Raw genomic sequence first — 14,131 nt, forward strand, 5'->3', positions numbered from 1 at the left:
TTCTTCCCAGTCTCATCTTGCTGACCAAGGACACAACCCAAACTATCTTCAAGCACAGTCAAAAACATAATCAACGGTCTTCCTTTAACAGGTGGAGACAAAATCGGAGGTTCAAGCAAATATTCTTTGATACTATCAAAAGCTTTCAAGTAGTCTTTGGCCCAATCACAAGACTGATCTTTCCCAAGAAGCTTGAATATAGGTGCACATGTGGCAGTCATGTGGGAAATGAATCTGGAAATATAATTCAAGCAGCCGAGAAAACCTCTAACTTGCTTCTTAGTTTTGGGCGAAATCATCTCTTGTATTGCTTTGACCTTGGCAGGATCAACTTCAATACCCTTCTCGCTGACAATAAAGCCCATTAATTTACCAGAACAAACACCAAAAGTGCACTTATTGGGATTCAAGCGGAGTTTATACTTCCTTAAACGCTGGAATAACTTCAACAAATGCTTAACATGTTCCTCTTCATCAATCGATTTGGAAATCATGTCATCGACATATACTTCAATCTCTTTATGCATCATATCATGAAAAAGAGTAGTCATTGCTCCCTGGTAAGTTTCACCAACATTCTTAAGACCGAAGGGCATCACTCTATAACATAATGTTCCCCAGGGTGTAATGAATGTGGTCTTCTCCATATCTTTGGGTGCCATTTTGATCTGATTATATCCGGAAAATCCATCCATAAACTTAAAGACTTTGAATTTAGCAGCATTGTCTACCAACATATCAATGTGTGGTAGAGGGAAATCATCTTTCGGACGGACTTTATTCAAATCTCTATAATCGACACACATGCGGACTTTTCCATCTTTCTTCGGCACAGACACAATATTGGCCACCCATTACGGATACTCAGCGGTCACAAGAAAACTGGCATCAATATGCTTTTGCACTTCCTCTTTGATTTTCACAGCCATATCAGGATGCGTTCTCCTGAACTTCTACTTGACTGACAGGCATTCTGGCTTCAACGGCAATCTATGCTCCACAATCTTAGAATCCAACCCAGGCATGTCTTGATAAGACCAAGCAAACACATCTGAATACTCTCGAAGAAGATCAATCAACCCCTTCTTAGCATCTGGACACAGTCGAGACCCAATCTTGACTTCCTTCACATCATCTTTGGAACCTAAGTTGACTGGCTCAATCTTCTCTTAAAACGGCTGAATACTCTTTTCATCTTGCTCAAGAAGACGAGATAATTCCTCACTCATTTCTACATCACTTTCCTCCTCGGCTTCGAACACAGGGAATTCAACATTTGGAGAAGGAGAAGGATCATTGTATTCAATGGGGTTAGGAACCAACCTGCATAATGATTTGATATTTTGATTTTAGAGAAGTGAAATTGTGACCAAATATTATGCAGATGGACAGTTATATTGTTTATTTATGTTTTTTGTGATTACCATTTTTCAGAATAAAGCAAAAAGTAAAAATAAACATCAAAGATGTGGATGAATAGAATTAATTTTATTGCTGATCAATTTAAAATGCCCAAACAATGTTCACTTCTCCCTTAGGCATAGGAGAAGGATTTTTAAAACAAAAAAAATAAAAGCAATTACTTAGATCAATGCAAAATAATAGGAATATCAACGGCAATCCAATTGTTGCATGTCCTTTCATGCGTTACAAAGTTAGTGCAGTCTTCCTCTTTGCTATCCTCTAGCACAACAGCTAAGTGTTGTTCATTGCCATGAATGAACCCTCTGCTACGGAAGCTAAGTTGCATATCTTCAGATCTAACAGCTGGCGAGCCTTTCTGGAACCCCAAACCAGTTCTGCCCTTGTTGTCAGAGACCTCTACCATGCGCCCCCACTGATCAACAATACCTTCTTCAACAATCTTCTGAGCATCTTTCAGCGAGGACATAGTTGCCCCAACTCTCTTCTCAGCAGCAATAGATAAGGCTTGGAATGGAGTTCCAACCTCATCCTCAGCTTCAACATACGAGAAAGATGACAGATGGCTAACCAACAACGCATTCTCTCCTCCCACAATCACTAGCTTGCCATTCTTGACAAATTTCAATTTTTGGTGCAGGGTGGAGGTAACATCCCCTGCCTCGTGAATTGATGGCCTTCCCAATAAACAACTGTAGGTCGGGTGGATATCCATTACTTGGAAAGTAATCTGAAAATCACTCGGACCTATCTTAACTGGAAGGTTCACTTCACCAATAACCGTTTTGCGTGAGCCATCAAAGGCTTTGACAATTACCCCACTATACGTCATGGGAGCTCCCTGGTAAGATAGATTTGACAAAGTTGACTTCGAAAGCACATTCAGTGACGAACTTGTATCAACAAGCACATTTGACAAAGCATCTTCCTTATAGTTTATTGAAATATGCAAAGCCAGATTATGATTTCTTCCCTCCTCAGGGAGTTCTTCGTCATAGAAGCTCAAATTATTGCATGAAGTGATATTAGCCACAATGTGATCAAACTGATCCATAGTAACATCTTGCTCTACATATGCTTATTCAAGAACTTTATGTAGTGCTTCTCTGTGCGCTTCATAATTCAAAAGCAGAGACAATACGGAAATCTTTGAGGGAGTCTGGAGCAACTGCTTAACCACATTAAATTCACTTCTTTTTATCATTCGGAGTACCTCATCATCATCATTGGCTTTCAAGTTGCTGGTTTCACCAGACTTATCTTTTGAACAACCAACTAGATCTACATTAGGTACCTCCATTTTCTTACCAATCACTGTTTCCTCTGGGACCACCGGCCCAAACACTCGACCACTACGGGTCACCTTCGTAACATCAACAATGCTCACTACTGAACTAGTCGTAGGTAACGGGACCTCTTGACCATTCTTTATCATTGTAGCATTGTACTGGCACGGTACAGCCTTATCAGATGCATACAGGACTGGGCCCGCTAACCGTATTACCAACGGCAATACTGATCTTTGACTGACATTCTTGTTGCTGCTGCTATCATATTGGATTATCAATCGCTCTTGTTGCTTGAAAACGGGCACTATGACATTGACATCGTCATCTACATGACGGGATTGAACAATCTGGATCATGCCTTCATCCATCAAACGTTGGATGTCCCTTTTCACCACATCACACCCTCTTGTGTTCACACTACACACAACACAACCATCATGGTCATGTTCACAATCACTCACTAAACAGATATCCTTGTGCATATGCACCAAAGATCTTCGGATAAACCAGACATCAAAAACTTTGAATTCTCCAGGACAACCATCCACCATATTCACCAAAGAGGTCCTATGAGCGGGAAAAGGGTTTTCTTTCACATTTGGCGCGCGGTCCTCAAAGAACACCATACCACTCTTCATAAGCTTTTGAACCTCATATTTTAATGGATAGCAATTTTCAATATCATGGTCGGGTGCTCCTTGATGAAAAGCATAACGAAGCTGAGGTTCATACCACCAGGGAAGTGGTTCTGGGATCTGCGGTGGTTTCCTCGGTTAAATTAAGTTCTTGAGAACTAACAAGGGATACAACTCTACATACGACATAGGAATCGGGTCAAAAGAGACCTTCTTCCTTTCAAAGTTCTGCTGCTGATGATTGTTGTTGGTATTGTTGTTGTTGTAGGTGTTCGTTCTTTGTTGCGGTTGTTGTTGTTGACGTTGATGTTGTGGTTGTTGTTGAATTGGTGTTGCTTGTTGATTAGAAAATACCTGAATAACGGAAGATACTTGATGATGATGATGTTGACGGGGTAGTGGATTTCTTCTGGTTTAAGGCCTCCTCTACCTCCCACTGGAAATTGCATTTGTCTCACTGTCCTTCTTCTTGCTGAAACTACTGCCATACCTCTTACTTGTTGACGCCTCATCTCTTGACAAATGTCCTTCACGGACCCCTTCTTCATGTCTCATCCCCATATTTACCATCTCAAGAAAAATCACTAGGGGCACTAGAGATCATACGTTCATAATAAAATGAACTCAGGGTTTTCAAGAAGATTTTCGTCATCTCTTTCTCCTCCAAAGGAGGAGTGATCTGGGCAGCCAACTCCCTCCATCTTTGCACATACTCTTTAAATGTCTCTTTGTCCTTTTGAGACGTAGACCTTAACTGGTCTCTATCCGGCGCCATGTCCACATTTTATTTGTATTGCTTCGCAAAAGCCTCTCCCAAGTCATTGAAAGTGCGGATGCTTGCACCATCCAACCACATATACCAACGGAGTGCAGCACCAGTCAGGCTATCCTGGAAGTAGTGAATAAGAAATTGGTCATTATCAGTCTGAATTGACATCTTGCGGGCATACATCACAAGATGACTGAGCGGACAAGAGTTCCCCTTATGTTTTTCAAAGTCAGGCACTTTGAACTTCACCGTGATTTTGACATTTGGCACCAAACATAACTCGGCAGCACTCTTTCCAAACAAATCTTTTCCTCTCAGCGTCTTTAATTCCTTGCGCAACTCAAGGAATTGATCTTTCATTTTGTCCATCTTCTCATACATATTCGGACCCTCTGACGGCTCAGAATGATAGATGGTATCCTCTACGCGAGGCAAAATATGCACAATGGAAGGTGGCACAAACATGATCGGGCTAGATGCCGACATGGAAGAAAAGGTAGGCGCAAAGCCTTCGGGCACAAAGTTGGGCGGCATTCCCCACGGGAATCCGACAGGCAGGTTTGGCGCGAAGTGGGCGGTAGCAGCAGGCACAGTAGAGGTAACCACTTCTGAAGTAACAATCCTCGCGGGAGGAGTTGTAGGTGTTGGAGAAGCTTGGCTTTGAGCAGCAAGAACTGAATCCATCATGGCAGTCAGTCGAGCGATCTCGTCCTTCAGCTCTCTGTTCTCTTGCTTTAGATGCTCTATAATTCTCAGATGATTGGCTCTGGTATTATACCGGTGAGTCAGCTTGGCTAAAGCACAGAAGAAACACCAATCAGACATCTGACAAAAACCTGCTTATGCAAATGATGCATGAAATGCAATGCTTGATTATTATTTTTTATTTCCAAGGAACTTACTATATCATTTGCAAATATATAATATCTAAATGGCAATATTTTGATATGACCAAAAATTTCTTTTTATTTATATAAATTGGAAGGATTACATTGAGTACAATTTCAGAAACCAAAATAAAAATACAAGAGAAAAGGAGACTAGTCATCCTAAGGATCCCTAACAACAATGTCAGAAGATCTGGCTGAAGGCGCGTACTTCCTTCGAATGCGACGAATCTCGGTCTCAAAAGAAGCTTCCATCTGAGTCTTCTCGAGGACAAGCTGGTCAACAATCTTTTTCAAAGCAACGGAAGGTTAAGGCATGCTAGAAGATGAAACCTCTGGCTCTCTCTGTCTCTTCGTCACTCGGTCTTCACGTAGCTCAATCAGTGCATCTTTGTCCTTAGACTCCAACTACAACTCTTCATGCTTTTTTCTCAAAGCACGGAAATGCTCTTCCCACATATCCTTCTCTTGCTTCATCTTGACGAGCGCGTCTTCCAACTCCTATACATCTTGGTTAGGGAGAGTTAATGGCTCAACCATATTCATAGACATAGGTCTTTCACAAGAATAAGGCATCTTCAACTCCAAAGCTCTCTTCTTCAGCCAAAGAGTGTAAGCTTCCAAAGCTACACAATTGCACGGACCAAGCTCGGATCTTCCTTTCCTATGCACATTATGCCAAGCATGAACAATCTTCTGCTTCAAATGTTGGGGATCTTTACCCTCTTGATAGAAAAGACCTTCTAACAAAGTGTTATTAGGCTTGTCTCTCAAGGGGAACCCAAGTTGACGATGAGACAAAGTAGGGTTGTAGTTAATTCCCCCTTGTGTACCAATGAGAGGCACATTAGAGAATTCACCACAACTATCAATTATTTCCAAACTGCTTAAAGACAGACCATACCAAACTATATCATCATTAGTGAGAGACATAAGTCTCTGAGACCACCTTAGACATTGTTTGTTCTCCATAAAAGCAGGTGTCTAAGGTAAGTGCGAAATAAACCACTTATACAGAAGAGGAATGCAACAGACGATCGTTCCACCACCTTTAGAATTCCTTAGATGCAAAGAGAAATACATATCACCCAACAAAGTAGGCACAACATTTCCAATCAAGAAAAGTCTAATGGCATTAACATCAACAAAACTGTCAATGTTAGGGAACAAAGCTAATCCATGGATGAGCAACAGAAAGATAGCTTCAAAAGTATCCAAACTACAAGCTTGAGCAAAATTAGTAGCTTCCTTGATGAGGAAAACAGATGGCAACCCAAATAACCCTCCTTTCTTCACCCAATGAGCCTCTATCTCAGACTTCTTCAAGTGAAGAGCTTCAGCAATAATACTAGACCAGGGAATCTCCTCCAATCCACTAAAAGGCACTCTACTAGAAACAGGTATTCCCAAAATATGAGAATACCCCTCCAAGGTAGGCACAAGCTGAAAATCTGAGAAAGTGAAACAATGGTAGCGAGGATCATAGTACTGCACTAATACACTCAAAAGTCCTTCAACCACATCAGCAGACAAGATGGACAGAAGCTTCCCATGACGTTGTTTGAAGTCCAAGGGATCTAATACAAAAGATGCTAGCTTCCTTAACTCTTTCAAGTCGAGACATCTGAAACTGTACTTCTTAGTGTTCCTTCGTCCACAATCCATGGTTTGAAAATATTTGAAAATGATACCTTAGTTCCTTGAAAATTTCGTGTGATGAATGTTATGATGCGCATGAATGCATGAATGCAACAATCACAAATAAGGGATCACACATAAGGCAAACAAAGGTCAAGGGATGAATCAAGTCATTGTCAAGATCAATCATCCATTTTGGTGGATTATGGTTTACACCTTATCAACACCCAAGTTCCATTGATATTGACAAGACTTGATTGGATCAACCAAGAATCAAGGGTTTGTTGTAAGTCACGAGCATGAAGTCTGGGTAAGAACCATCCCAAAGGAGTAAACTAAGGATAAAAACCTGTAGATCATGTTCTAAAAATTTCCCAGAGTCTTAATTCCATCTATCGAATATTACAGGTTAAGATGACTGACTCATCGGTCCATAATATTCTCAAGAGAAACTCGTCTGAGTGTAGTATCGCGTAACAACTATTATCAAGTCTACACCTGAACAGTCTCCGCACTATGCCCTAAATAGGCCAAGATAGGTTAAATGTTCTAAGGTCCTCAGCTTCTCGGACCCAATTAGAGATATTAATGTCTAACCACAAATACTTGTGTGACATTTCCAAATCCAAAGGAGTCTCCACTAAGAAGATGGATCTCAAGCCATCTTGTTAAGGACTACTCCACACAAGTCGAACATGACTATACCATCCTCCTATCTTAATTGCACTCAAGTTCGGGTTAGAACTTATCTCACCACTCAGAGATCACCAAGCACAACAAGCAGATTATATCACACATACATGTATACAAACATCACATATATAGAAATATATTCACACAAAAAGTAGGCTAAACCCACTGGAGACTACTCCCCAGCAGAGTCGCCACTTAATTTCTGTAGCGGGAAATTCATGATCATCAAGCTATTGACAAGCTAGAGATCAATTAATAAGAGTTGTCACCGCGCTTTTATTGTTTCCAAGGGAAAAGGGAAAAAGTACGAACAAAAACCCAAAAAGCAAGAAGTTTTCAAATAAAAACTAATAAAACTCAGAGATCACAGGTAAGGGGGTTGGTTACACAGAGGGAAGGTGTTAGCACCCAAAGTGTCCTAGGTACTCCTAGGGAGCCCTTTTTGTGTGCATATGTATTTTGTACAAAGTGAAGTTTACAAACAAATATAATGGGGGGTGAGAAAAGAATTCATTAATTATATTTTTTGTGTTTGACAAGACCTTCGGTCTTGTGCCTACGTACCAACATAAAAATGAGGGATCAAAACCTCGTAGTTCGTGATACAAATTTAAAAATAGGTGCATTGCTTTTAACAAAATTTAAGTTTAAAGGCACAAAGGCCTAAAATGGTTTGAATGAGTTAGTTCTTTTGGCTTTTTGAAAGTTTAAGTCAAGTATAGTTAAGTTTATTTACAAGTTTGATTTAAAAAAAAAGTTTGAAAATGCAATGGCATAAGGCCAAAGTTTCTATCTTCTTGCAAAAGTGGTCAAAGTTTAGAACAAAAAAAGTTCACACAAAGAAGATTTTGAAAATGGAGGGAGAGATTTTGAAATTAAAGAATGGGGAGAAGATGAAGAGACTACCCTATGCACAAAATTTATAAGTTTAGAGTTGAAAATATTTGACTAAGTGGGTAGCAATCCAATAGATAAAAATGTCAATAGAAACCCAAAATTCCCTTTGGACTTTTAGAATCAAGCAACACACAAATGCACAATTATATTATCTTGAAGAGCAAGGCATCAAATAAAGATGGCCTCATCCAAGCTTATCTATTCCATGATCTTCTTCAAAATAGCACATGTAACAGATGAGTTCCACAAGTCACAGGTTCAAAATGACAGCTTCACAATGATCATGTTGCAGATAAATCTTAGAGGGATCTTCAAAGATGAATCAGATGAAGTTCAAATTGCAAGCACTTGGTTCTTCAACAAGTTAGCATTGGCCAAGTCCATTAGCATAGGAAGGTTGCCTAGATTCTAAGTCCATTTGTCTAAGATCAAGCCAACAGTCCATTCAAAAGTTTTTTAGGGTTCTTTGTTATTATTATGTACATTAATGGTCAAAGACCACACAAACAAGCAAAGTACACAAACAAAATATATCACACAATATGGTCCAAATGGACAAAGTGAAAATTGCATTAACATAAACAATTAGAATGATTTGAACAATGGCAAATGAAATAAAATGCTAAAAGTAAATTGAATTAAAGTAAAAGCTTGAAATTAAAAGTTAGTAGTTAGTAGATTAGAAGTTAGTTTTGTTTTGCTTTTTGCTTTTCATTTCAAGACATTCTTTGGAGAACACTCAACCCACTTATCACAAGCATGAATCCTTGAACCAAAACATCTTTCAAAGGAAGGAAAGAAGGCCAAGTTTCCCCACAATACCATGAAAGAGGGGAGACTTACAATCTCACTAACTAGAATGCTTATGCCTTTTATGTCACAAATTTAGCGCTATGTTAAAAGCAATCGTAATTGGACTTATGTAGAAGTCACAACTATTTGAGGTCAGGTAATAGAATTTTGGTGTTAATGCATGTTAGAGACATAGTATAATGGACTATGCTCATGAAACGTACCACACACAAAAAAGAATATGCAAAAGGTGTAGCCTAATCTCATCCATACTCATGTCAATTTTTCAATCAACTAGCATTAGGACTTTGAGATGTCATAGGCCAAATGGAATGAATGAATTAGGAAGAAGAATGAGATGAAGTGGGAAGGGGATGAATGAAATCACAAATTAGTCAAAGGAGGACTTTTACCAAATTAATATCATTCATTCATTTTGGGAGATGGAATGTACATTCCATCAATCCCCTTAATCCAATGATATTAATTCGACAAAGTCAAATCAACCTTGACCAAGGCCCAACTACAATATGCAAACCCAAACAAGTCAATACAAATGGTCAACAAAATTTAATTGACATTTATTCGATTAAAAATAATAAAATAATGCATTTAAATCAAATATGCTTTGTCCAATTCCTAAAATCTCATCAAAACACCAAAGAAATGGCCATGAGATTTATCATATGTCAAACAAGGTCAAAGGACCTTGGAGAAAAAATTTCATAATTTTTGGACATTTAAAAATATTTTTAAACAATTAAAGACAAATGAAAAATCAATTATTTCATGAAAAATATTAATAATGATCCAAAAAATAATTTTAATTCAGAATATGAAAGAGAAAAATATTTGAATTTTTTTGGTGAAAGTCCCGTATATTTTGGATCAATATTGAATTTAATATGAATTATTGAAAATAATGCAATAAAAATAAAAATTCAGAAAATCAAAAATACGTGGACCACTTGATCTCCCTCATTAATTGAGGTGGCAGATCAAGTGGCCAACAGCGTGCTATCCACCATAAACCTTAGTCAGCGCGTGGCAACTTTGGTAATCAAAACCAACGCTCGGGATTAGAACAAAATACATGGATCATGTGGTTTAGATGCTAGCCAACTCATCGTCGGAGCCAGAGCTCCGGTCATCTTCTCCGGTGGACCTCACCGGACTGGTCCACCATGAACCATCACCAAAATTAAAAACAAGGACATGTTCTTAAAGAAAAAATGGCATTGAGCTCGAATCTGACCTAAATTCACTCTAACTCCAAGTGTATTGAGAGATACATGGAGTTGAAATTTGAGGTACAAGAACTGAGTTGCTTCGATTTAACCTCAAAGCAACTCAAACTTCTAGCCTACATTGGTAGGACTTCAAACAACCAAAGAAACAATATAATTGAGCAAGAATTTGAGAGAATCGAAGAGTTCAAAATTTCTGGAAAATACCTTCAATGTAGGTCTAGATTCAATTGATCTTGATCTTGCTTGTGCTTGATCTCACTCCACTTGCTTGCAGGAGAAGGATTGAATGGTTTAGAAGCTATGGATTCTTGGAGAATTGAATTTTAAAACAGTGGAGATTCAAGCTCAAATTCAAGAGAATTTTTCAGGCTTATCCTTTGAGAAGTGAGGGTTTGAAATGGGGGATCAAAGCTGGCGCGATTGTGCGTTCATTTCTGAGCAATTGAAGCTCTATTTATAGCTGAAATGGTTGATAATTGCACACTCTAATTCACTTTCCAATTTTGGCAAATGGTTATACAATGGTGCATGGGCGCGCATAGGCCCATGAAATGATTGCTTTAGGTCCACAAATGAATATCAGATGCTTTGAACTAAGTTTGGATTGCAAGGCAAATGCACATTGATGTTTGAAGCTTGATTCTTGCCAAGTGATGTCACCCTGTTTAAGTCATGTGCAGCCAATGCATTTCTTATCCAAAATGAATGACTTTGAGCTCTTTGGAAAGGTGAGATCAATAGGAACAACTTTCATGTTCAACACTTTTTCATTTGGAGCTTGTAACTTGGAGTAATTTGAGGTGGAAGTTTGGAAATTTTTGACATATCAAAATGTTTCTAAGTGTCAAGCCATATGTCTCAATATTCCACCTTGCTTAACTTTTCTTAGGAGCTTCAAATGAGAAACGTGTCTTCATCAACATTGTATCTCTCTCAAATACCTATGAAATGGTCACCAATTTCATGTCATTTGGATTTGAAATGATAGAGTTTTGTATTTTTGAAGTTTGGAAAAATCACTTGATCAATGGTATAGGTCAAAAGTGACCTATAATATAACCTCATATCACATGCTCAAAAAAGTTGAATTAGCTCCCACTCCAAACATAAAAGTTGAAGTACACACATTGAATTTGGTTTTGCAACTTGGAAATCTTTCATATCATAAAAATTGAGCAAGTTATGGCCTTAGGAAGTTGACTTTAAAATTAGGGTTTAGACAAAATGACCTATAATGTTTCAAAATAGAAAATGATTTTCCAAGCAAAACTAGCTCTAGGTCTCAACATAAAAGTTGTTTGGAATGTCATTCATAGAAAGTTTGATCTTGGAATCATTTTCATATGGTGAAATTGTAGGAGATAGGGTCTAGGGAGACCTAGTTTTGATCAGATGAATTCATCTGGCCAACCACCATCAACCAACTTGCTAATTTCCAATTCTCTTGACTTTCTTGGCTCATGGTAGATCATATATGCATAAGATGATGAATTTTGAAGTTTCCCTTGAGAAATTTGATCAATTGGTGAGATAGCTTGTTGTGGAAGTTACTCAAGATACCCAGTCAAACTAGGCTTTCCAAGGCAAACCACCTTCAAACTCTTGAAGAAAACTTGATCAATATAACATGTAGAGAACATTGGGACTCATATATGATATTCATAACCTTTTGTGAATCAATTCTTGGTTGTGCTCCTTGTTCATGAGGATCTTAAACCCTAGATGTGAACTTGATGAATCAATGAGATCATGTCCTACCTACAAAAGAGTTAGGCAAATTAAAAGACATATTTTTGGTATTTTAGTTAGTAAAATGATAATATACAAGTATGATATAATCACAAAATGCTTAGTGATATCTCCCAAAACAAATCGAATGAAAGAGGGGTATGGAGGATGCCAAGACCTGATCCCAATGCTAATGCTTATGATGGATTTGCATGAGGGATCTTAGGGTCAAAATTGGGGTCTTACAAGGAAGACCTCACCATTAACCAGATCCCACAAAACCAAGGGAGTGTAGTAGTATCCCCTAGGATCGAACCAAATGTACTCAGGGAACCTAGGGTGTTAATGGTAAATAGAAGCCAAAATGATGATGATATCATACATCAAGTTCGACATGATGATGTGGAAACAGACAATAACCTAGCAGCTATAGTCAAAAGAATTATGGTTCAAAATGGGGTAAATTTTGGACTTAGAAGGGCAAACTATTCGTCGCCTTTAGTAGAATATATCTTACAAGCGGAATCACCCCTCAGGACCAAAATCCCCAAATTCACCAAGTTTGTTGGGGATACTACTGAGTCTACTGTTGAACACGTGGCGAGATATTTAATCGAGGATGGAGATATGTCAAATAACGAGAGCCTTGGGATGAAATTTTTTCCAAGTTCTCTCACAAAGAATGCTTTCACATCGTTCACAACCTTGCCCCAAAATTCGATCCAGACATGGAACCAACTGGAAATAATGTTCCATAAGCAGTTCTATATGGGGCAAACGAAGATAAGTTTGAAAGAGTTGGCTAGTGTCAGACGAAAGTTCACTGAGCCAATTGATGACTATCTAAACAGATTTAGACTACTCAAAGCCAGGTGTTTTACGCAAATACCTGAGCATGAACTGGTCAAAATGGCCACTGGGGGCCTTGACTATTCGATTAGAAAGAAATTAGATACTCAATACCTAAGGGACATGGCCCAATTGGCTGACAGAGTTCGACAGTTAGAATGTTTAAAGGAAGAAAAGGCTAGGGTGAACAAAGGTAAAAGGGTAGCCTATGTCGATTTCAGGAATGATGAAGAAGGTTCATGTCATGAAGTTTCATACTCCGACGATAATGAGATCGACCTTGCTAAATTGACACAAGGGCCACCATATGCGTGCAAAGTTTTAGCCCCTCAGAACGGAAAAAATTATGTCGAACCTGAAAAGAATGATAGATTTCCAAAGAAAATATATACGTTCGACGTTACAAAATGTGACGAAATTTTTGACTTACTAGTCAAAGATGGTTAGATGATAGTACGTTCGGGTGCAAAGTACCCCTTTTAGAACAAAGAAAGAAAAGAGGGTTTTTCAAATACCATGGTTTTTTGGGTCATAAAACGTATTAATTTTTCTTTTCAGGGATCTTGTGCAGAGTGCCATCCAGGAGGGAAGACTCAAGTTCGGAGACAAAATGCAGAGCCAGATGAAGATCGACTCTGATCCTCTACAGATAGTTGAGGCTCATCATAATGAGCCAGAGGAAGTGAACCTTATTGAAGTCGCAGATGATTTCTACATGACCGAAGTTACTAAAGGCTTCGTCAATGGACCTGTTATGGCTAGGATGCTGGGAGTTCAAAGTTAATGATGATTACTAAAGAAACCACTGATAATTTTGTCCAGATGGACAAGGCCACTAATGGCCTTCAAAAATAAGTCCAAAGGTTGGATATTACTGAGGATATCCACATGGAGGTTAATATGGTGGAGTTGTCTCAAGAAACCTCTATGGAGGTCGATGATGAATGTCGACAGGAGGAGTATAATAAGGTCGATTTCCCTCTAGAGGAAGAAACATTGTTAGACTTCCTCCAAAGGTTTCAGAAAAAGAAGTCAGAAGTTATGTTATGCCATAGGCGTAGTGTTGTTTTCGACAAGAAGGCAGCTCAGAATCTTGAAGGGGTTAGGAGAGTAAAACATTAAGATGGCCATAAAGCCATCCAAAGTCATCAAATGGGTAAGCCAGAAAGGGATTTCGATCCCAGGAGATATCCTGATCCTAGACGCCCCATGGTGAAGCTGAGCGAAACCAAGCAAGCAGGGAGAAATTACAAACCCATGACCTTCAAGCCAATCATCAAGG

General features: G+C 38.7%; 1 protein-coding gene across 1 annotated transcript; it reads left to right on the forward strand.

Annotated features, from left to right (window-relative positions):
* The first annotated feature begins 12,345 nt into the window (after positions 1-12,345).
* LOC127102698 (uncharacterized) lies at positions 12,346-13,633 on the forward strand. The gene is made up of 2 exons (XM_051040045.1): positions 12,346-13,241; positions 13,408-13,633. The coding sequence occupies exons 1-2, from the start codon at positions 12,346-12,348 to the stop codon at positions 13,631-13,633; spliced, it is 1,122 nt and encodes a 373-aa protein (XP_050896002.1).
* The last annotated feature ends 498 nt before the right edge of the window (positions 13,634-14,131 follow it).

Source organism: Lathyrus oleraceus, chromosome 7, assembly GCF_024323335.1.
Source record: "Lathyrus oleraceus cultivar Zhongwan6 chromosome 7, CAAS_Psat_ZW6_1.0, whole genome shotgun sequence".
Taxonomy (NCBI): domain Eukaryota; kingdom Viridiplantae; phylum Streptophyta; class Magnoliopsida; order Fabales; family Fabaceae; genus Lathyrus; species Lathyrus oleraceus.

Excerpts from the sequence above, each read along its gene's own strand:
- LOC127102698 (XM_051040045.1), top strand. The coding sequence starts at position 12,346 with ATGGTAAATAGAAGCCAAAATGATGATGATATCATACATCAAGTTCGA. Across the intron at positions 13,242-13,407 it reads TTTCCAAAGAAAATATATAC|GGATCTTGTGCAGAGTGCCA; the intron begins GTTCGACGTTAC and ends TTTTCTTTTCAG.